The sequence below is a fragment of the Elgaria multicarinata genome, chromosome 4, assembly GCF_023053635.1.
Source record: "Elgaria multicarinata webbii isolate HBS135686 ecotype San Diego chromosome 4, rElgMul1.1.pri, whole genome shotgun sequence".
Taxonomy (NCBI): Eukaryota; Metazoa; Chordata; class Lepidosauria; order Squamata; family Anguidae; genus Elgaria; species Elgaria multicarinata.
In genome coordinates this window covers 146,291,276-146,314,552 of record NC_086174.1, presented here as the reverse complement: position 1 = coordinate 146,314,552, position 23,277 = coordinate 146,291,276, and the positions used below count along the sequence as shown (strand labels likewise).

Below are 23,277 nucleotides of genomic sequence, written 5' to 3'. Positions count from 1 at the left end.
AGAGCCCCCAGAGGCCTGCTGTAATAATTTTATGTGGCACTTTGAGGATAATATCACTCAGTTTCATGCTGATTTGAATGCTGCTCTTAGTACAGTATCTGGTGTGGCATCCAACGCACTACCTGGTCTACTTATATGGGATCAATTCCAGTTTTGAGACATGAGGATGGGCACAAGATGCTTGCAGTTGTTTTGCCTACAACATGCACACTCAACCCTTGCACATCCTGTCTTATTCAAGCTAGGCCAGGAGGGATGGGCTTGCTGGCTGGGTAGATCCAGGCAGCAGTTAACACATCTTTGCACAATGGAGTGGTGCTTGCTGCCTTGAAAGAGCATCTGGTGCATCCACTCCTGAACAAGTCATCCCTGGAACTGGAGGTTTATACCAATTACCGCACAGTCACTAACACCCACTTTTGGGGCAAGGTACTTGAGAGGGTGTTGACTGTGCAGTTGCAGACATTCTTGGAAGATACAGGTTACCTTGATCCATTTCAGTCTGTGTTCAGGCCAGAATTGGATTTGGTCACTCTGATGGATAACCTTCTGCAGAAGAAAGACAGAGGGAGTACAACTATGTTGATCTGCCTGCACTGTTTTACAGTGGTTCTGGTGCTACTAACAGGGACAGTTCCAGAACAAAGCACAGGGTGACTGTGTCTCGGCACCCTGGCAGCTATGTTGTGGGGTGCTATAGGGTACTATCTTGTCCCTGTACTTTTTAACATCTATATAAAACCCCTAGGGGATGGAATATTTTGACTGTGGATGTTTTGTATTTTAAAATTTTATGTTGTAAACCGCTTTGAGATTTTTATTTGATATCGTCAAGCAGTGTGTAAATTAATTAAATGAATTAAAAAAAATACATGTCCGTGCATAATAAAGCATAGGAATATATTGCACTAGTATTTTAAGAAAATAATCCTGGAAGCAGCCCTCGGTTTGGCAAATGTCTATCTGTATATAGAAAAGCATTTAGATCCCCTTGATTTTCAAGTGCGAATACCTTAACAGTGAAGTTAACACTTAACAGCTGATTAGAAGCCCTCCTCCAGTTCATCAGATTTCTCTTTCTTTCTTTCTTTAAAATGCAAAAGCTTTGCTTCTTCCCCATCATTGTACCTAATGGAAAATAAGAGCCCTGTTGCTGTGAAACTGTTAGTTGCTGAGGATTTAAGAACTGAGGATGTCTTCTTACTGTTTCGTCATCTAATCTACTGCTCAGCTCTTCAATTTACTTGTTCAGATATCTACTATTGAAGAGTGCAACAGTTTTATTATATACAAATTCTTTCTTTTTTTCCTAGCAGCAAAAGAAAAAGACTGGAAAGCATGATTCCAAAGGTCCAGAAATAAGAATCAAGAAACATTTGTTTTTCAAAGCAACATTCTGAACAAAATCTAGACTAGCGCATGTCACAATTTGCTAAAATAAAAGAGAGTCAGACAGACAGACATGCCAAGATCAAAGGATCTTGAGGGGAAAACAATGGAAAGGGAGGTCTGAGTGATCAAAGAAGTGATACAATAGATGCTGGAACTGATATGGTAGTAAGATGCTGTTCCAGGAGCTAGCAAGTTCCAACTGAAACCTATATAGCTAGAGCTTCACCCGGGATCCAGCCGCATCACATCAGAATCTTCTGTAAGAAGTTCTCCTCATGAGGAGTGCTTCACTCATGAGGAGCCCTCCTTTATAAATGGGCACTCCTTCTCATAGGGTTTCTTCTGGTCTGTCTCTTGAGATGATTATGCTCTCCAGGGCTAAGGAGTCATTCAGTCTCTAGCGCAGAGGCAGAGTTCCACACGTCTTATGGGGATGAATCTGTGGCTATCTCCCTCAGGGATCCATGCCACTCCTGTCCTTATGATATTGGTCTTCTTTTTTGTGGTACTCCTTGTCTCTGGTAGCTCTAGCTCCTTCTCTGAGCGGGATTCCTCCAGCAGGGCCATGACAAAAATGGGAAGGTTATTATTTTCCCACTCTTTTAGATGTATGGAGAGAAAAAAAGCACGCAAGTCCCAATTCAGCTCTAGTTTTACTTTTAAAAGGCATTTAACACATGACTTATGTAGGAATATGGATGGGCATGTGTGTTGTAATGTGCATTCAGTGTGCATCCCATTGAAAGTAATGCAATGCAGATAGTGAACACATTCTGATACGCAATCCACATCTGATGTGTAATCCAATGCATATTTGGATGAATATCCAATTTATGCTACAGTTCCTGATCCACCAACTGATATATACATAGAAACCTGCAATACAGTGTCTATATATGTTGAAGGATGCCAATTAAACACTTATCCTAGGCCAGCCCAACATAGCTAAATCTCCTAGCTTTATTCAGGGCAGCAACCTCCAGCCTTCAAAGGTTGCCCATCTGGGTCACAGGGGCCATGCCCACTCCTCTCTGTAAGGTCCACCCTAATAAACAAACTCCACCCCCAGACTGGAGGTTACTGGGGGCTTTTGTGAGGAAGTGGGGAGAGGAAACATTTTTTTTTTATCTCTGATCTAAGGCAGATGTGGCTCCAGAGTCCTGCTTCTTATCTACCAATGAAGGAAAAGAGCTCACCGCGTTTCTATGCTCTGGGCGGTTCAATTTTTGTGAACCGCCCAGAGAGCTCCGGCTATTGGGCGGTATAGAAATGTAATAAATAAATAAATAAATAAATAAGCTGGATACTGAGAAAGGAAACGGAGCTTTCTCAGAGCTCACCATGGAAGCAGGATCACAATGACTTTGCATGAATGTGGGGGTGGGGAGAAGATGGATTTATGAGTGTGAAGGGGGATAGTGTGCAAATGAATGCATGAGTGTGCATGGGGTGTTTGAAGAGGAGGGTTAATGTGAATGGGAAGCCCCGCCCACATTTGGTTTTGGCCACGCCCACTGCTGGCATGCAGCCCCAGTGTAAAAGGGTAATTCAAAAGCTTAGGGAAACAGGAGACATAAATTCAACCTGTTCTTAAAATACAGTTTCTGTTGGCCTTCAGAGTCTGCTAGTGCATAAAACATTAGCAAGCCTGGGCCTTTTCCACAACGTAGTCTTCCTCTATATTTGGGGATAACGACACACAGTTATTTCTGAGGAAGAAGATCTTAATAGTTTCTAGATAGAAAATATTAACTAATAGACTTTAAATGTAATACAGAAACTTATAACTTTTTTTAGGACTCACTATACTTGCATGACATTATTTTATTTCCATATACATTGACACAGGCAATACACTGATTTTTGTTGCAGTAATAGACAAATCTTCAACTTCTACCTTGTTGTGATGAACACCCTACCTTTAAACAAACACACAAACAATAAGTGTTTTTAAGAGTCTAAATAATAAAGGCAGCAACTCAAGATGAATCTGATATAGCACTTTCAAAAAACCTTTTAGTATTCTGTGGCAGCTGTGACCTGGTAAAATCTAATTATTTCTCTAGGACCCTTTGGAATTGTTCAAGAAGATTTGTTACAGTTCCTAGCTGATGCATTAAGCACTTGGCTAGGCTTCACGGACTAAGATAGCTGAATGTGCATTCTGCATATCTTTTATGAACTTTCCATGGCTACATGTAGAGGTATTCTATAGCATGCACCACAACATGTTAATGATTTACATGGACGAAAATTAAGACATGGGCAGAATGAGAACTGCACCAAACCAAACTACTGAACAATATTCTAGAAATGAACTTTATTAATCAACTGCGTAGGGAAGTGATCTGTCTACCTCACTGACACAAATGTATAATGACACTCTAGAAAAGAATAGGGTTAAATGCTTCCACCTTTTTTATCCCCCAATGTCTTAGATTCCTAATGATTTCTATAGTCACAAAGTTTTAAATGACCAGCTCTCTTGTGAACTTAATTAAGCTTGGCCTTTCTGTCTTCTGATGCCCACAAAAAGTGCAGTCAGAGAACAATAGAGGTCAGTGCACAGTCCTTATCAGTGTTTACTTTGATAGCACCAAGTCTTGTTCTTGAACAGACAACACTATACCCAAAAAAGTACAGAGAGGAGATAATGAAAACGAAGCTAGTTAGAGAATGCAACCACATCCTTGTGACAGTCTCCAACTGACTAGATTCAGACGCGACTAATATATTGGAAGGAAATTTAGTCATTGGGAAATGTCAACTGCATGAACCAAACCCCAGTTAATAAACTACTAATGAAAGAAAGCTAAATTGCAATAGAAGATACCAAGTATGTTCAAATAATCTTATCAGTGAGATAGGCAGACACAAGTATCTACAATGTTTTGTGTGTTCTAATCTGCATTTCCAAATACACAGCCTGTAATCTGCAGTCTACACATTCCAAGTAGCAGCATTGACTTCTAAGGCATAACTGCAGGATAGGGTGTTGGCAACTGGCAGCCCTATGAAGAACATATGCATAATTTATAAAACTCACGTTATTACTTTAAAGTATGGGATTAAAATTACTGGTTCACAATTCTTAATATTAACTTTTTACCAAATATCTCTAGAACGGCTCAAATTAAGCATTTTTTGAATAGTAATAAAATAAAACTGGCAATGGAAAAGGTACATTTAGCCATCTTCATAGGAACGCCATCCTTCGCTAAAATTCCACTTAATTCCTGGATATTAAAACTACTTCGAAAATCTCCAGTATCTCCCTAAATAAACTCTAAAGAGCACACTTGTTTGTTTAAAAAAATGTATCCAAAAAAGGGATTATCCCTACAAGAGTTATTTGAAAGTTTTTGTTGGTAAACTCCCTGGCTGTTTAATTATATTTGCTGATTTTAAAGCACCAGATTGCTTCATGTAACAATTAATAAATGTATTCAACTTACACATTTTGTTGTGACTATTCCAAATTACGCTCAAGGAAAATTTGCACAACTATGTTAAAGCTGCCATTCCTGCATGTCTAAATGTTGCCCAAAGGTACTTGATTTAGAGATGATGGAAATATGTTAGGTGTGTCTCTAAATCTCTGAACAGCCCAGCCCTGGTTTTTTGGCATGAAAACTTGGATTTGCCTTCTCCAACGCCCTCTGGTGTCTGTAACGCACACATTTGACAGCCTGCTTATCCAGTTGCTTGACTGAAGAGGAGCCAAAGACCTGCCCATTTATGACATCAGCTCTTTATTCAACCACTCTTAGGTGAAAGCTTTAACTTCAGACTTTGGAGGTGGGCTCTGTGCACGTAACTGGAATGCTTTCCCCCTCACTTCTTCTCGGTGAGGGAGAAGTGATCTGACATAGCGAAAACTCTTACAATAGCTGCTGCTGCTGCTTTTTGTCTGCCGGATCTGAAACAGAGGGCTTTTATAACCATTAGTGGAATAATTGCTGTCCTGCATTTATAAATGGAATTCCTTTATACATATTTTTCTACTTCGTTCTACTGGTAAGTATTTTCACCGTTTTCTTCTAATTTGCAAGTTTGGTCTTTCCTATCCCACTAAGACATGATAAAATTCAGCTAAGCAGAAGGAAGGAGGGGGAGAAAGGAGATGAAGGGACTGTATTTAAATCCACGATGCAGTGCAAAAGTACCATTTGTAAGCATGCCTAAGGCTTTAAAAATGAAATAGTTAAAGAATGTCTTTGGTGGTTAAAAACAAAGTGTTCAAAATCTAGCTCTTTACTTTACAAGCATTCCTTCCCCCAATATTGTGCTGCTATTGTGCTCTAGCAAAATGCTAGAGAGCAAAATTCAAGCTGCACGTTTTCTAGTGTGGCCAGTGGTGCTGCATATGTGGCATGTGTATTCCCTTAATGCTCATTTTAGAGCTATGAAAGATCAATAAACCCTCAGAAAATTAGTGTTCTGTCTAGGAGCAAACGTCTTGGTACTTGGAAGAACTTTTATAATTCTTTGGAAAGGATAAACAACAGCTACACCTAGTTTTAAAGCTTGCATTCTATTCTCCCAAATCTGTAATGCTTAAACCATATACTGTTTGATGCAACCTAACACCTAAACTACACACACACACACACACACACACACACACAAGTTATTCTCTCCTTTCTGTAATGCAAAAGCCCATTGCTTGGCCCAATACAGTATGTGACTTGCATTACAAGCCAATAAATCTAGAGAGACAAATTAACAGACCTAAGCTTTAGAACAGAGGATCACACAAGCAATGGGACAGAGATTGCCATATTGAATTTTTAAAACAATCATTTGTGGCTATTTTGTACATGGATCTTTGGAATATTATATTCTCTTGAAAGCCCTTTTATCTGCATGTTTTAAGATCATGTGTAACCATGTGTTGTGTCTGGTTTTCAATTATTATTAAAATATTTCAATTAATATTTCAAAGAAAACTAGGATATGCACGCAAAGCAAAATGGTTCAAACTAGTATAAGAATGCAACAGGCCTAGTTTTCCTAAGTTTGTTTGCTTGTTTTTTAATTGCATTTCTTAAAAAAAGAAAAGCAAGATCTACCATATTTGCATATCCCTGATTTCTAGTGGAAACTGTGTAAAACTATCTTTATCAGCCCCACCATCTTAGCTGAATAAGTTAGTATTCATAATATATTGGATTATATCCCACTTAGTTTATTAGTAACTATGAAAAAGTTAGATTTTAACAGGGTGTGTATATGGTCTAATGAACATTATACCTGGTAGTATCATTTTATAGTAGGACTGCTTCATATGTTGTATGATGATGATGATGATGATCTGCAGCTTGGATCTGCCCAAGAGTTCTGGTTTACAGAAGGAAGTAATGTGGAAAATGTATAAAACACTTTTAAAAAGTCATTGTCCACTTAACACAATCTCTTACTTTATATGCAGATTGACTTTTTTCTCCAGTTTCAGAACTTAAAAACCAATAAGCAATTTAAGATTTAAATTAAGTTATCTTGTTAAACTGTAGGTTTGCAAGCAGGGATTACTACAGTAACAAAGTTGATATAAGTGCTGCTAATAAGGTTTAGTGGTATGCACTCAACTATATGAACATCATTATCCATGGGTAATTGCTTAATTGATTTTTTTAAAAAAAATATTAGGGGAAAGGTTGTTTCATTGACTGTTTTAATAGAAAGGGGCTGTTATTTCCAAGTTAAAGCCTTTACATCAACTTCTATTACATGCAAAATCACTGCATAATTAAAATTACATTCACAATAAGATAATGGTAGGTAGTAGAGCAAGAATGGTGGGTCTTATACTTTCTTTTCAACTAGTGAAAAACATCCTTTTATAATAAAGTTGGGGGAAAAACTTCATTGAAATTTGGGATCTGTCAGACTTTGAGAGATTATTAATTATCTCTAGTTTTGTTTCCTATGGGAAGCTATATTCCCCAAGCAATACAAAGTTCAAATTACATTTATAATATTACTACTTATGTAGTGAAAGGCTTTACAAACCTTTATCTAGATGAAAAATTGGAACTGTTTAAGGAAACCTAATGTATGTACCACTGAAGTAAGCTTGTTACATTTTTGTCACTGTTTGTGCTTGTTTACCTCTAACCAGAGAGGTAAATGTACTTCAGATTTAAACTAATTTGCCTTTCCAACCTTTCAGATATCAAATTTGAGAGGACATGATTGACAGGATTACTATCTTACATTGAAAGGCAATTTGATCCTTCTGTTTAAATTTCAGTAATTATTAACCAATTAAAATTTCCTTCCATTCAAAAGCTTTTCTTCCAGTTCTGTGTCCTTATCTTTTCCCTCAATGAACTGGGACTACCTTCTGACACCAAGCGGTTTTTATATTATGGAAACAATCTCCAAATTACACATAGTCTTAGACTCATTCTCCCTGGAAAATGAATTTTATAGAATCAAGTCGCCATTAGAAGCAAATGCTTTTTGCACTATGAGTTCCTTCCCCACTGGAATCCTCCACTGTTGTTTCACCAGAAGCCTTTGTGATTAAAGCAGAGAAACTGGGCAGCAGCATTTTTTAAAAAAAAAAGGGGGGGGGGAGACTTGCAGCCCTTGTGAAGAGATTTCTTGCAGTGTGTGCTACCACCCAGTGGGCAGAATTTCTGTGCTAAAGTCATAGCAATTTTAGCCTTCAGAAATAAAGGGTGCTCTCTTAAAGCATGAACAAGTAATCCTATATTTAGCTTTATACTATATCTTTGCATCTTTCTCCCCCACCCCTAAAATTGAAATGAATAAGATAAAGCAGTAACTTGTAACTTCAGTACTTGATAGCTGAAGCAACAACAATGCATTTTTTGCTGCATAACAGGTGGGAGCCCCAACATTTATTTCAACTGTATCAGGATTTTGTCAATATTTCTAAGACTCTAACCACATGGAAATATGTTCGACTGCTTTTCAGTGGAATTTGCTTCCAAATAAGTATGCTTAATCTAAATCACAATACAACATTAATATATATATATATATATATATATATATATATATATATATATATATATGGCTGCATTGAAAACTTATTTTCAAGGATCAGCAATAAAATATGTAATGTAAATTAGGTTGTATTAAAGTAAGAGCTATCACTTTGGAGATAAATGGTATCAGAGAGCAACATAATCAGAGAAGAAATAGGTGTTAGCTCAACTATCAGAAAGTGGGAAAGATAGAAGACATTTAAGTATTGTCTTTGCTTGTGCAGATGATCAAAGGTCAAGAATTTATTAAGGCTTCTCTAGGTACAACTTTGATAAAATATAGCAAAGCTTGTCCTGAAATGTTCAAAGCAATTGCTCTCTAACGGGGCTGAGTTAATTTAGTAACTTTTGAAAGCTACTCTGTAGGCCAAAGGCTCTAATCCTAAATACAGTTACCTAGAAGTAAGTCCCATTGAACTCAAAGGGACATACTTCTGAGTAAACACGCATAGGATCACACTGTAAAGCTGAAATCCTAAACTTATTGACTTGCAAGGAAGCCCCATTGAAATCAGGATTACTGCTTTTCAAATAAAGGTGATTAGGATCAGGCTGCAAGTATCCCAATATACTATTAAGTGCTATTTGTTCTCCCTACTGTAACATGTGAATAACTAGTGTTCTTGCATTTGACAAATAATTCATTTTTCCACTAATAAAAACTTGGTCTCTCTGTTCTATATATATTTAGTTTAAAAGTTAGATCATCACTATCTTCTTATCTGTGTTTTTTAAGTGACATTTTCATTAAATAACTAAAATTATTGTTATTGTTTACCAAGAAAAGTATTATCATAAAAAAGTCACTATCCTTTTCAGCAAGACTAAGAGGATAAGAGAGGTGTTATGTCATATTTCTTTTGTTTTACAGAATATTAATCTAAAATATATGCTTTACTCCAGTATTCATTGTTAAAATAAATAACCTATCAAGGGAAAAATGTAAGCATGCTTGAATATTTCAGTGTGTTACAATTGCTAAATGTACTTATTTCCATAAGCCAAATAAAATGTTGCTGAATGAAGAAGACTATTTCTCAACAAAGTTTTACATTCCTTAACCCTCAGGATGATATGTTAAGCTTCTTCTGCTTGCCTAACAGAAAACAAAAGGATGGAGCACCTTCCTGAAATACTATGCTCAGGAAAATTGTAGCTACTAGACAGGTTGCTTAGAAAACATTTTGCTGTCACCATTGACTAACTCTGAGTAGTACCCTTAAGAAAACAATGTTACACAAGTCGTTTTCAATACAGCTGAGTCAAGTTTAACTAAAATAACTTTACAATTTTTTAAAAAAATAGCAACCAACGCCTATTTATGATTCTGGAATGACTGATAAAAATCCATGCAGCAATTTCAACCCAGTTGGACGCATATATGAGCAGACACTTTCTGCAATCCACAGAGGGCACTGTGAAATAAATAAAATGGCTATGCAAAACCAAAACCGCTGAACAATCAGTTTTGTACAGCAAACTTGAATTAATTCTAGTTGTCATCCTGTTGACATTTATAGCCTAAAGAGATATATTTGAATCTGTAAAACACTGCTGTGGATAGCTGTTAGAATGAAACCATAAGCTTTCATATCAGCATCTCATCCATGAGCACACACAATCATCCACAGTATTTTTTTTAAATTTAGGATAACCACTCCCATTGAAGCATATAATACCAAAAGCGGAGCATGGATTGCTAAATAGGATTCCTTATCCATTACATTTTTTAAAAATAAAATATGTTACTATGAATATTTAGAGCAAAAGAGGTCCTTTTAAAATGTAGTCATGAAAGTGCTGTAAAGCCTTTGATAACACTATAAACAGTTTCTCAGTTTATCAATTTTCATAGCTAATCAAACTGATCAAATAAATTGAGTATGAATTTCTTCCCCAGTTTTTTTCAAACTTGATTCTAATATACTGAGAAGGGGTCTAGCTAAAAACAAGTACATTTTTCTATCAAAAAGAAATACTTCTGAGCCAGGAGTTCTTCCAGTTCCTTCTTGTTTTGTTCAAAATTAATGTTCTCTTTCAAAAGCATGGGCCCATGAAGCTCCCAATTTGATGTTGTGAAAACCTGGCCACAGTGTATCTTAACAGTGGGGGACATTTCCCTTTTCATCCTGCAAACTCAGCTATAATGACTTGATGTCAGGGAATATGTAAGGACAGCTCGAGAAAAGGCAAGGCTGAGCAAGGCAGCTGGGTGGACAGATCACTGCTGCCTTTATTATGCAAACACTCTGTTTTCAGCACTAGCTTGGAATATAAAGGAGGAGTGCAAGATATCAAACTAAATGAAAACTAAAGAAAACTTTTCTTCCTTTTAACTGAAAGGAAGGGGTTGAAGGGGGTGGTGTTAAGAGATTTAATCCACATTTTTGAAACAGTCTTTTTCTCCCTCCCTCCAATGAGACCTGCTTTATTTTATCCTTTTGTTTTGGTGTAATTTTGAGAAAAGAGATTTATAAAACCCAAGAACTTAATGAGCTTTACTGCTTCATTTTAATCCAACATTGCGGCTAATACAATAGGGGCAATAAGTGAGGGCTTGAATATCAAATGGTGCAAAAGGGAAGGATTTTAAGCATTTAGAAAGTTTATTATTCTCAACAACATGTATGGTGTCCTTCTTCTTCAAGACAAGATGTTCAAATATTCTATACATTCAATTTCAGTTTTAACATCTGTTTTTCCCAGGAACAGTACTAATTAATGACTTAGGTTGTCTTCTACTAAAAACTCTCCCATAATCACCATCTTTGCTATCCTTACTTGAATATTTTTTTCTGTTATTCAGATTTGCTAAAAGATCCATAGTAGTGTTTCTTCTCTGAGCTGGTTAACTAAAGTGGATTACAAGGTTCAAAAACAGATTATAAACTTCAGAAGCTCATGGCTTTCCCAATAGAGTTAAGCAGCTGAACAAATAAGGCAACTTGCTAATTACATAAGCAGAGTTGGCTGGTTTTTTGCTGGATTTGGGGGTGCTATATTTTATTTCATTGCTGTGTTAAGCAAGTACAAGTGACTTTTTTTGTCTCAATGCCTTATTTTTAATATATCTGAATGATAAAGAATCTACTTCTCTCAAGAACCTTTTTATCATTGTAAAACAATGCCAATGCCAAACATATGTCTAGAATACCAAATATAAAACAAGCTCTCATCCCAGTCTAAAACAGTTTAATTTTTCAGAAACACATATTCTATCCACTATAATTATACTTTTCCCAATATTCTTGTAGCTAAGCACAGGAAAGCCACAATATCTACAGGACTGATTTGCAAAAGGCAAAGAAAGGAAACTTTAATACTCACACTAGTTCACTTATATTTGAACAGTGTATGAAGTCATAATGATAGTCTAAAAGATGTTTTTGATCTGTACAGCCACTGAAGACTCTGGAAACCAAAATGTGATTTGAAATTATACAATGTGGAAGGGAGAAGCAGATTTCAGAATGCAGGGTGATCCTAAGCATGTGCACTCAAAAATAAATCCTACTATATTCAATGTGACTTATTTCATCATCAATGTGCTTAGGATTTCAATCTTAAACATATTTGCAGGATTAAAATTTCTTGTTAAGAAGGAAAAGTTAACTGCATGTGGACTGCAGGATCATAGAATCATAGAATCATAGAATAGCAGAGTTGGAAGGGGCCTACAAGGCCATCGAGTCCAACCCCCTGCTCAATGCAGGAATCCACCCTAAAGCATCCCTGACAGATGCTTGTCCAGCTGCCTCTTGAATGTCTCTAGTGTGGGAGAGCCCACAACCTCCCTAGGTAACTGATTCCACCGTCGCACTGCTCTAACAGTTAGGAAGTTTTTCCTGATGTCCAGCCGGAATCTGGCTTCCTGTAACTTCAGCCCGTTATTCCGTGTCCTGCACTCTGGGAGGATCGAGAAGAGATCCTGGCCCTCCTCTGTGTGACAACCTTTTAAGTATTTGAAGAGTGCTATCATGTCTCCCCTCAATCTTCTCTTCTCCAGGCTAAACATGCCCAGTTCTTTCAGTCTCTCTTCATAGGGCTTTGTTTCTAGACCTCTGATCATCCTGGTTGCCCTCTTCTGAACACGCTCCAGCTTGTCTGCGTCCTTCTTGAATTGTGGAGCCCAGAACTGGACACAATACTCTAGATGAGGCCTAACCAGGGCCGAATAGAGAGGAACCAGTACCTCACGGGATATGTGTTGTATTCCATGTTAGTCCTACTTAAAGTAGACCCATTGAAATGAATGGGAGTTACATTAGACTAACATTGGATATAGCCCATGATAACCATTTAAATGGCCTTTCACAGCATGACATCTTTCATGGTAATCTGATGTTTTAAAAAAATCAAAAATAATCTGAAGTAAGATTTTTATTCACCAAAAGCCAAATTTCATATACAGAGACACATCCCCTGTATGATATTGAAGCAAAATAGTGACAAATCTGGTCCAGAATTAGCTTTCAGTTGTCAAGAGATAGTTGTCAATACTATATTGCTCCTGCAGAAAATGAGTTTTTGTAGGAATTCAGAACTACATTCACTAAGACAGAATAGTGTATCTTAGGCCTAGTCATTATACTGTGCAGGAGTTACTAAATAAAAATGTTGCTGTTTTATAGTTTAAACTAAAGATGACTGTCCTGTTTCTTGAAAGCAGAAAACTATAAACATGAGTATGCATGTCATCCAAAGAAGCTTGGCCTCGATTTGTAATCTAAGGAGTCATGTGTCACATTTATAAAACAGTTTCTCTTTGGTCTGTTGATCAAAGCTGACTTTCATTGCTGTTTTGTTTAGACTGATTTCATGCAAAAGCTAAACTTAGCAGCACAGCCGATTTTTTTAAAAAATACAATTACGCATTTGTTCAATTATCACTACCATAATGAGGCTTTATTGTTATATAAATACTAAACAAAAGTAAGTGTACAGAAGACTTTTATAATATTTTTTATAACAATTGTTGTTTTTCTTGCTTTCACAGGCAATGACTGAGTGAAATTTAAGAAAGAAAGCTGGCTACTGGTATTAGCATGTTTCTCCTTCTTCGAGAAGAAAAGCCTCTAAAATAAAATAAGAAGCAGCTAAAACAAGTGATCACCTGCATTTACAGACAGAATGAAGAAATATTCTGAGCTGAAAATTCTGATCAAGTACTAAGTGAATGGTGCAGCCCAGCGGGTATGGATTTATCAGGACACATCTACTGTTCAAAGTTAATAGTTGGATGATTCTGAACAGGAAAAAAAAAAGTCTCTTTCTTCAGTGTACTCAAGAAGCCATCATAATTCAATCCTTAGCATCATGAATGCTTTTGAACACTTGGAGCTGAAACTACCATCTCTAGCCATGCTATGTAGAAAAGCTACTAAGAATTACAAAGAGAGCAATTTTTGTTAAGGGTATTAAACCAAAACAAAAGAGGTTCTTCACACAGAGTCTTGAAAAAAAGAAGAGAACCCCCTCCCTCTGCTTCAAAGTCTCATTCCTGCAGAGTAACAAGAGTCTGAAGCTTTTATCCTCAACAACCTGATGTGCTTATATACCATGATAAAACTTTATGGGAATGTTCACTGAATATAGTGGGGCTCACCAGGAAAGATATTCTACCCATAAGAATCATTTAAGCTACTACTGTGAAGGAAGTACAGCTACGTGAACCAAACCTATAAACTGCTCCCAAATCAACCTCTCTCTAGAAAACTGTATGCCCATTGGATATTAACAAGCACAAAAGGTTCCCTTGCATCTTTAAATAAGGTAAGAATAGTATTAATGTATTCCTTTGGCAATTAGAACAATAGGTGCAGCAAATTATGCAAGAAAGCACAGCAAGGATCACACTCTAAAGAAATAAGAGAACTGACATGTTACATTAACAGCACTTCTTTCTATAGAGCACAGAAGCAAGCATTGCCAATAAAGTTCAGATTCAAGCTACACTATAAGACATGTGAAGATAATAAGCACAGCAGTTTGATTAATAATGAAAAGCTAAGTAAACCCTATAGTCTCAAAAGCATTGTAAAATATCAGATATCAACAGTATCTGTTTAATACTCCTCCCAATTATCTCAACCAGCATTATTCCAAAAACAAGTGATTCATTATATACCAATTATTTTGGTTGGAAAGGGAACAATTTCCAAAAAAAAAGTTTTAGTTGTTCCATCTAAATTTTAAAAGACTATAGAAGAAATAATATTAAATAATTTGTGATGTGAAATATAATAAAAGTATTAATATTTTATCTTGCATGACTGAGGAAAGCCAGTGGTCTGCTGAACTTTGACATTATGTGAAAAATACTGAAATAATTGATACTGTTGTTTCTTTGGATTGGCTAAAAAACCTACATAAAGTTTGGAGTTTTGTACATCTCCATTATTAGTAAATTTACAATTCTTGTTAGACTGAAAATGCTGTATTACATTCATTTAAGTAGGACCATTAATCATTTGTATGTAATTTTAAGAATTCCAAGTAGACTTAATTCCTTAATTGTACCTCCAACTGAACAGTAGAAGTTGCTGCACACATTTCATCACTGTTCATTATTAGTTACCATGTAATCCCTAATTACCCACCTAATATTTGCTTTTTTAAAAAATCAATTATTTTTGGTCACTGTCTTACCAGCAACCTATGAGTCTAACTAAGGACAGTTTGAATAATAAACTATCATGTGCTATTGTTCAGTTAAAGTGACAAATTTAGATGTTCACATCTTATGGGTGTAAAACAAAGACCCAAATCCAAAAACTATGTGATGAGCTATACGTGTGCAACAGGCTTCTGAAGCTTCTCCGTCTGAAAGAAAAAATGTTTTGTTAGATGCTGCCAAATGACAGGGTTATCACAGAAACACCCTCTGGCGTAGTGCAACAAAAGTGAAGGAGGGGAGAGCTAGAGGAAACCTTCAGAAACACCTAAAGGGACCCCTTGGATCGTGCCCTTAATCCAGTATCAAATGGTGCCTCCTTATAAGGGAAACTGGTTTTATATTTGACCATGCATGATATTTGTCAGCTAAACCATATACAAATAAAATATTTATCTCTCACTCAAACAAAACTGCAATCCTAAGAGTCAGAAGCCTACGTTGGCATGGAGAATGTATGAACAATAATAAATCTAATTGTAAATTCTTGGCAGTAAAAACATTTTAGGTGGCAATCCCATGCACATGTATGAAGGAGTAAGTCCCATTGAACATGATGGCACTTACTTCTATGTAAATATGCACAGGATTGTGCTGTTAGATATGCTTTTATCATTTCAAAGTGCTACTTTCACTCTACTATTAATCTGATCTTTTTTTCTAGATTGCTGAAAACCAAACACTAGTCTGTGTGCAAACCTCATTGCAACTTGACCATGATCAGTGTAACCTGGAACTTCATCCTAATTTGGACAAAGATAGGGCTGTTGCTCAAAATGGCACCCCACTTTGTCAGTGCCAAGTCATGCCCCTCAGCGTGTCGCTGTGATGTAGGATTCATTTACTGCAATGATCGTGACTTGACATCAATTCCTAGTGGGATTCCAGAGGATGCTACAACCCTTTACCTTCAGAACAATCAAATTAATAATGCTGGAATTCCATCTGACCTAAAATCCTTGATCAAAGTGGAGAGAATTTATTTATACCACAACAGTTTGGATGAATTCCCTATCAACCTCCCAAAGTACGTCAAAGAATTGCATTTGCAGGAAAATAACATAAGGACAATTACTTATGATTCACTTTCACAAATTCCTTATCTGGAAGAATTGCATTTGGATGATAATTCTGTTTCTGCAGTTAGTATTGAAGATGGAGCCTTCCGGGATAATATCTATCTCAGACTTCTTTTTCTTTCTCGAAATCACCTTAGCACCATTCCCTGGGGCTTGCCTAAAACAATAGAAGAGTTGCGCTTGGATGATAATCGTATTTCCACAATTTCGGAGCTGTCCCTTCAAGACCTTACAAATCTAAAACGTCTAGTTTTAGATGGAAATCTCTTAAGCAATCATGGATTAGGACAGAAAGTCTTCATGAACCTAGTCAATTTAACAGAACTCTCACTGGTCCGTAATTCCCTTACAGCAGCTCCAATAAATTTGCCAGGCACAAATCTGAGAAAGCTTTATCTGCAAGAAAACCATATAAATCATGTACCACCTAATGCTTTCGCATACCTACGACAGTTGTATCGATTAGATATGTCAAACAACAATCTCAGTAATTTACCTCAGGGTGTCTTTGATGACCTGGACAATATAACCCAATTGTTTCTTCGCAACAACCCTTGGCGCTGTGGGTGCAAAATGAAATGGGTTCGTGACTGGTTGCAGACACTGCCTCTCAGAGTTAATGTACGGGGCCTGATGTGTCAAGCACCAGAAAAGGTGCGTGGGATGGCTATCAAAGACCTCAACACAGACGTATTTGATTGCAAAGATGAGGATATTGTAAGCACTATCCAAATTACTGCTTCAGTACCAAACACTTTATACCCTGTGCAAGGACACTGGCCAGTTTCTGTGACCAAATCACCTGAAATAAAGACTCCTAATCCACATAGAAACTACAGAACAACAGCTATCCCAGTACAGGAAATCATTACCATTGTTGTAAAGTCTGTAAGCACTGAGACTATTCATATTTCTTGGAAAGTTGCACTACCAATGACTGCTTTAAGACTTAGTTGGCTCAAAATGGGTCATAGCCCTGCCTTTGGATCTATAACTGAAACAATTGTTACAGGAGACCGTCATGACTATCTGCTTACAGCACTTGAACCAGACTCCCCATACCGTGTATGCATGGTTCCCATGGAAACCAGTAACATTTATCTGTCTGATGAAACACCTGTTTGTATAGAGACTGAAACTGCGCCCCTTAAAATGTACAATCCTACAACAACCCTAAACCATGAACAAGAGAAAGAACCATATAAAAATTCTAATCTGCCATTAGCTGCCATTATAGGCGGTGCAGTGGCACTAGTAGCTATAGGACTGCTTGCTTTAGTCTGCTGGTATGTCCATAGGAATGGATCCTTATTCTCGAGAAACTGTACATACAGCAAAGGACGGAGGAGAAAAGACGATTATGCTGAAGCTGGAACTAAGAAGGACAATTCCATCTTAGAAATCAGGGAGACTTCTTTTCAGATGATCTCTCTGAACAATGAACAAGTATCCAAGGAGGAGTTTGTAATACATACCATATTCCCACCTAATGGAATGAATCTGTATAAAAACAACCACAGTGAAAGCAGCAGTAACAGAAGCTACAGAGACAGTGGTATACCTGATTCAGATCACTCACATTCATGATACTAAAGGAAATGGAAGACTTCGGGTGGCTGTTTTTTCTCACAAAGAAAGGCAACGGTATAGGTTGCTGTCCTACTGCAGAACACTGGATTAAAAGACTGATGAATAAGCAATGTATTGTACATTTGCCATATAATTTATATTTAAGAACTTTTTATTAAAAGTTTCAAATTTCAGGAGACTGCTGCGATTAATGTAGCAAGGACGCCTGAAAACAATTCTATATTTTAGTATTTTTTAGTAATTTGTACTGTATTTTCCTTGCTAATATTGAAATGACAGACCATTTAACTTTTGTGTTCTACTGAGTAAGATGACTTGTTGACTGTGAAAGTGGATTTTCTTGCTGTGTTGAACAATCAGGACTTTGCATACATTTGAGATCCTTGTAAGTATAAGCACAGGCCTTTTTCACTTTGGTATTCGTAAAAGGTTAAACCTGATAAATTGAAGATATTCAGAAAAATGGCTGCAAAATGGATCAAAATACAATCCTGGGTATATTAAAACAACTGAAGTTCAGTAAATCAAATGTGCAATGTAGTGGGCAATATCAGTTATTTAGCTATAACCAGGAAAATGACTGTTGGAGACTGCAGCAGATGGCTGGAATCTAGAAAAGGCAGTTGAAATAAGAAGTGAAGCACACATTGCTGCCCCAAACTAGAGGCTGCTAAACAAAGAGTTTCTAATTGTTAAATTGTTGGTTCAATTTATAGAAAACAGGAGATTACAAAAAATCTAAGGCGTTACTAAAAAATATACATGTTAAAAACTGAATTATTTTTTTTGTAAATTCTATAGGAGAACTTGCATAATTCATAATGACAGTTCTTTTAATATTGCAAAAAGCATACTCTGATATGCAATAAAATATATATACTATATATATTTCAACTGCCATTGAGAATATTGCCCATTACTGTCACAGTTACCTGAAAACTACTTAATAAACATGCAAGTAAAGATACTTTGATCTTGCTTAGTTGTGGATCTATTTAATGTTCAATACCCAACACACTTTTGTCGCCATATCTAATTTTACGCAAATGAAAACCAAAGTGCATTGTATGCCCTTTGGCCAATCTTGTATGTGCCTTTATCAAAAGTTATATGTGTTCCGCTTTTAACTGGGAACAAACTTTTCACACACATACACTTAATTATGGAAAGGTATTGGTCTTAATGCTGAATAAAATATAAAATTAAGTACAGAAAATTAAGTGCTCTTCTCATCCTCTGTATATACATTAAAAAGTGTTACATTATGGAGCATGTTCACGTTATCTGTTTCTGCACGGAACCCATGTCAGAGAAAATTAAGGTGACAAAGCACAAATCTAAATTTACTTTCTAGTTTAACAGAATAGTGTAGTTTCTCACAAGTATTTTTCTCAAGTCATAGATAGAATATTATAGAATAGAAAAGAAGGAGGCAAAATAAATACTTTTTTGTAAATAAATATGAGTTTTCTCAGGACTTTTTGTACTAGCTGGAGCAATGAGTGACTGTAGATATGATGCAGAATTGATCTGGCAATACCCTTTGAAACTGTAACTGGGTTGTTATTTTTACCATTTATGTTTTAAAAGTGGGTATGTTTTAGGGGAGGAAGTAAGACAACACTTCCATGCTTTTGGCTGGGTCATCTCAGCCATGGAGACAGTCTGGGTAGTCACTGGGAACAGCACAATGAAAGGACAACCAATCATGCCAAAATAGCACACTGAGCAGAGGCTACATGATATTTCCAGTATGCCATTTCGCTGGACCCCACATGAACCAAAAGTGCCGTACAATCCTCCACAATACAAGAATCAGAGAATCGCATTAATTCTCATGGGGAAGCAGCCCTCATTCTGCCCCAAAAGGGATGTCCCCATTTTTGGTGAAACAGTGTGACTACAAAGCCTGGTTTTACAAATACCTTGGGCCAATAATCTGTCTTTCTGTATATATTTAAACCATTGTCTTAATGCACCAGACAATTTCCAGTAGTTAATGCATGGTATAAAACCATTCCTAGAGCCTCCACCTCTCTTTTTCATTGATAGATAAATGACAGCATTATTACTCTTATACTAAAGCCTATTTCCATCCCTTGGAATGTGTTATACAGGTTAAGGGTACTTTAATTTACTGTACATTGTCTAAGAGAAGAGCAGGCTAATGGTGCCTACACATTCTTTCAATATGAATTACTTGGCAACCTTGCAAGCCAATGTTGACTTATGGGAAACGAATTGGCTGCTGCAAGAGCTGGCCATGGTCATAAGCACAAATAATCACCCTTGCACCACTCCAACATGTTGCTTAAAGAGATGGAATAGGGAGAAGATAAAAAGACGATCAGAGAAACATGGGGAGCAAGTAAACCGTCTACCATTACCTTGAAGTAGTAAAACAATTTATATGGTTTATACCAGAGGTGCAAAAGCTGCAACCCATAGACCTAATCTGGTCCATGAAGGCTTGTGCCACCTCCAAGGCCTTGCCCACCTGATGCCATACGACCCATGAAGTGCTGGGTGGGGATTATTATGGGTCTTTGCCCACTTTTGGTTTACACCCCTGGTTTTATACCATTAAAAAGACTACTTGCAGAAAATGTATTATAGCAAAGTAGTACTAGATTGGTTCTAAAACTCAGCATACATCATTTTTTAAAAAAAAATATTACCAGTTGAATGGCACAGTGATCCATCGCTCTGCCCAAACCACCCACTTACCACCACCTTCTTTAGCTGCACAGAAAGGAACAAGTGTTTAGCAGAATAGATCCAAATAAGACAGAACATGAAGTTAAAAACTATTCGGCAATTTCTAAACAGTTATTAAGTAATTATAACTGAATTATGTTTGATTGGGACTTATTTTGTTATAATTTCAGAGCTTGAAAATTAATATTTGAACTTCAAAGGGGGTATTTTTTTACTTTATGCGGAAGTTATTCTTCCAAGGAATAAAGACATTAAACTTGTGACTGCAATACCAGCAGCTAGTAGAGTTCACACGGATCTAATTCTAGAACACCAAGCAAGCCCTAATCAGAGACATAGATTAGGTTATTACTGAAAATAACCTGATCTTCTTTCTATCTACCAATCTAACCTTGGTGATTTGCCTCCTACAAGTATGATTCCTACATTAAATTCATTTTGCTTCTCAGTTTAGTAAAATTAACTTGAGTTATTTTTTAAATGGGGAATATGTTGTACAATTGCACCTTCACGCCTTTAAGGAATTATATTTACCATGTCTCAGCAACTCACCAACAAGATTTCATTCTAGTCTGCTAAGTTATGAGCTTTTACCATATGTAGTTGCTTTCATCACCCAAACTATATTCACCACACAAAAGTGGTTTGGTAATACCATCTCCAGACCATGTCCAAATATAAGACGACGCTCAGGCCTTAGTCCCATATAAAAGTCCTCCAAATTCAGAAAAATTATGCCCCACATTTGCCACCTGTTATCAGAGCCAAACAAGGAGCATCACTGGGTCTCATTTCTACTTTGAATACATTTTTAGTTAAATCTGTATGAAATACACACATATTTTCAGCCATTGTCACAGCTGAAAAATATGTGACAACAATTGCAGAAACCAGACATGGACAGTCTAGGTCACAGGTTACATTCTCTATGTAAATGCTTCCCTAGAAAAATGCATCATGCATTAAAACAACAACAATATCCTTTAGTCTTTTAATCTGAACAGATCCATTATTTTAGCCTCCTGCAATGAAAAAGCATTGTCCCCATTTCAAAAGCCACTGTAGAAAACACTGCTATACTTTTCACTGTGCCTACCCCTCAAACATTAGGGGCCTATTAGAAGTAGTATATAAAAATAAATCTCCAAGCCTTTTATATTCACCAAGAGGTGGACCAAAAGGAACCTGCTGTGTTTTCAATCATTAACTCACTTACAAAGTATCCATTCCTCCAGGGGGGCTCACACAGTTGGGTATACTCCCTCCCTCTCTCTGGTTCTCCAGTCATTTGCTACATGTACCATCTATACCTGACATCCATCACTATGGGAAGTCCAATTCCACTGAGAGTGGTACATCTTGTTTATCCACTTTAGGGTTAGCTGTCGCCTGGTAAGATAAATCTGAGCTCTTCAGGACACATTCATATCAGAGTGTGCTCTTCACTAAATAATAACGTCATTAAAGAGCTTCACAACCAAAAAGAAAATTGGAAAGTTTGTCTAGTAGCCCCTGATTCTTCTATCTAAAGAGTGGTGTTGTTATTAAATTAGTTGCCCACCCGAAGAAGTGTTATTCATTCGAAAGTATATTTTGCAAAGGTTTCTGTATAAGCTCATGATTGCCAAGTTTACCTTCCATCACCCAAGCACACAACAAAAGACACAGAACACTGCACTTGAAAGAGATCAGGAGATGCAGCACCATCTCCTAATCTATGATCTCATTTTGCACTTTATCACATGAGGCATGGGGAAAAACACAATACTTCAGAAGATTGTAAATCAGCTTGACTTCTGCTGGATCTGAAAGGATAAATACACAGGACTCTGAGAAGATGGGATTCATTATATGCAGGTGTAAGTCTGTAAAGGCTTTCTTCCTAATTAGATTAATATAGTCCATTCATAATGAAGCCTATTGTGAAAACCCCAATATTGCCACTGGTATTTGCCTACTATCCAACCCCAAGATGCAATATCTTGAAACAGGATTCTGATAGACAAAACAGACTAACAAGGTATCTAGCTGGTTAACAGAATTTAAATTGATCCAGGCAAGGAAAGGTTGTTATGGTAGTCTACTGAGAAGCAAAATCACTGGGGCAGAACCTTCTATAAATTAAACGAATATTTTATATTATAAAATGTTATTGTGTGAAGCTATATGTAGTCCATGAATCTTGCAGCATAAATGTTGCATGCTATTTCAGGGTTGGAGAAAATATGCACCGTCAGTGAGTTTCTTTTCAAAATGTGCTGATTGTGGCAGCTTGCCCAAAGCTAAATTCATTGTAATAAAAATTCCTGGACTGGAACATGGTGCCATTTATGTTATTCGCCACCTGAATTGTTTTTGTAGTATATAAACCCAAAGCAAACAGCTGTCACTTTGAAAACCTCTGAAGAGCTCTGTCGCTAGGCACTGCTGGGCTTTCTTGCTTCGATGCTTTGAAGAACTTGTCAGCTGGGCCCTGGCAACTAGCTATGGAGGCTGGATCTTAAGCAGCTGAAAGCATTGGATTAGAACAGCTTACATCTTTTGACTTTGTACCGGATCATTGGATTGAAATCACTTTGATAGATGCTTTCGGAGGATTTTGGTGGGTTTTTTTTCCTGAAGTCCGCAGAATTGTATGCTACATTTCTTGCCCTCTAGTTTTCGGCTTACTCTATTTACCAATTTAAAGCCAGAAAACCTAAACTTCCTGAATTAGCTGAGTATTCCCTCTCCCTACACTCCTAAAAAAATGAACAAGGTTCAGGGCGCAACTATTAAGTAAGACTCACAAACACAGTACTCTCTT

At 36.9% G+C, this 23,277-nt stretch overlaps 2 protein-coding genes across 5 annotated transcripts in view; one reads left to right on the top strand and one right to left on the bottom strand.

Moving 5' to 3' along the window:
* MACROD2 (mono-ADP ribosylhydrolase 2) overlaps window positions 1-23,277 on the bottom strand; it is a 1,544,544-nt gene that overhangs the window by 1,417,827 nt on the left and 103,440 nt on the right. For 2 of the 4 annotated variants that reach the window (XM_063125349.1, XM_063125348.1), the window contains exon 4: window positions 6,646-6,732. The exons of the other annotated variants lie outside the window; for them this stretch is intronic. In XM_063125349.1, coding sequence (XP_062981419.1) covers window positions 6,646-6,732 — 87 coding nt within the window. The remainder of the gene's footprint in view (window positions 1-6,645; window positions 6,733-23,277) is intronic. 4 annotated transcript variants of the gene reach the window in all.
* Window positions 5,176-18,428, top strand: FLRT3 (fibronectin leucine rich transmembrane protein 3). Its single transcript, XM_063125346.1, has 3 exons — window positions 5,176-5,409; window positions 13,408-14,183; window positions 15,749-18,428. Exon 3 carries the CDS (start codon window positions 15,801-15,803, stop codon window positions 17,748-17,750), a length of 1,950 nt encoding a protein of 649 aa, XP_062981416.1. The 5' UTR covers window positions 5,176-5,409; window positions 13,408-14,183; window positions 15,749-15,800; the 3' UTR covers window positions 17,751-18,428.

Excerpts from the sequence above, each read along its gene's own strand:
- FLRT3 (XM_063125346.1), top strand. The coding sequence starts at position 15,801 with ATGATCAGTGTAACCTGGAACTTCATCCTAATTTGGACAAAGATAGGG.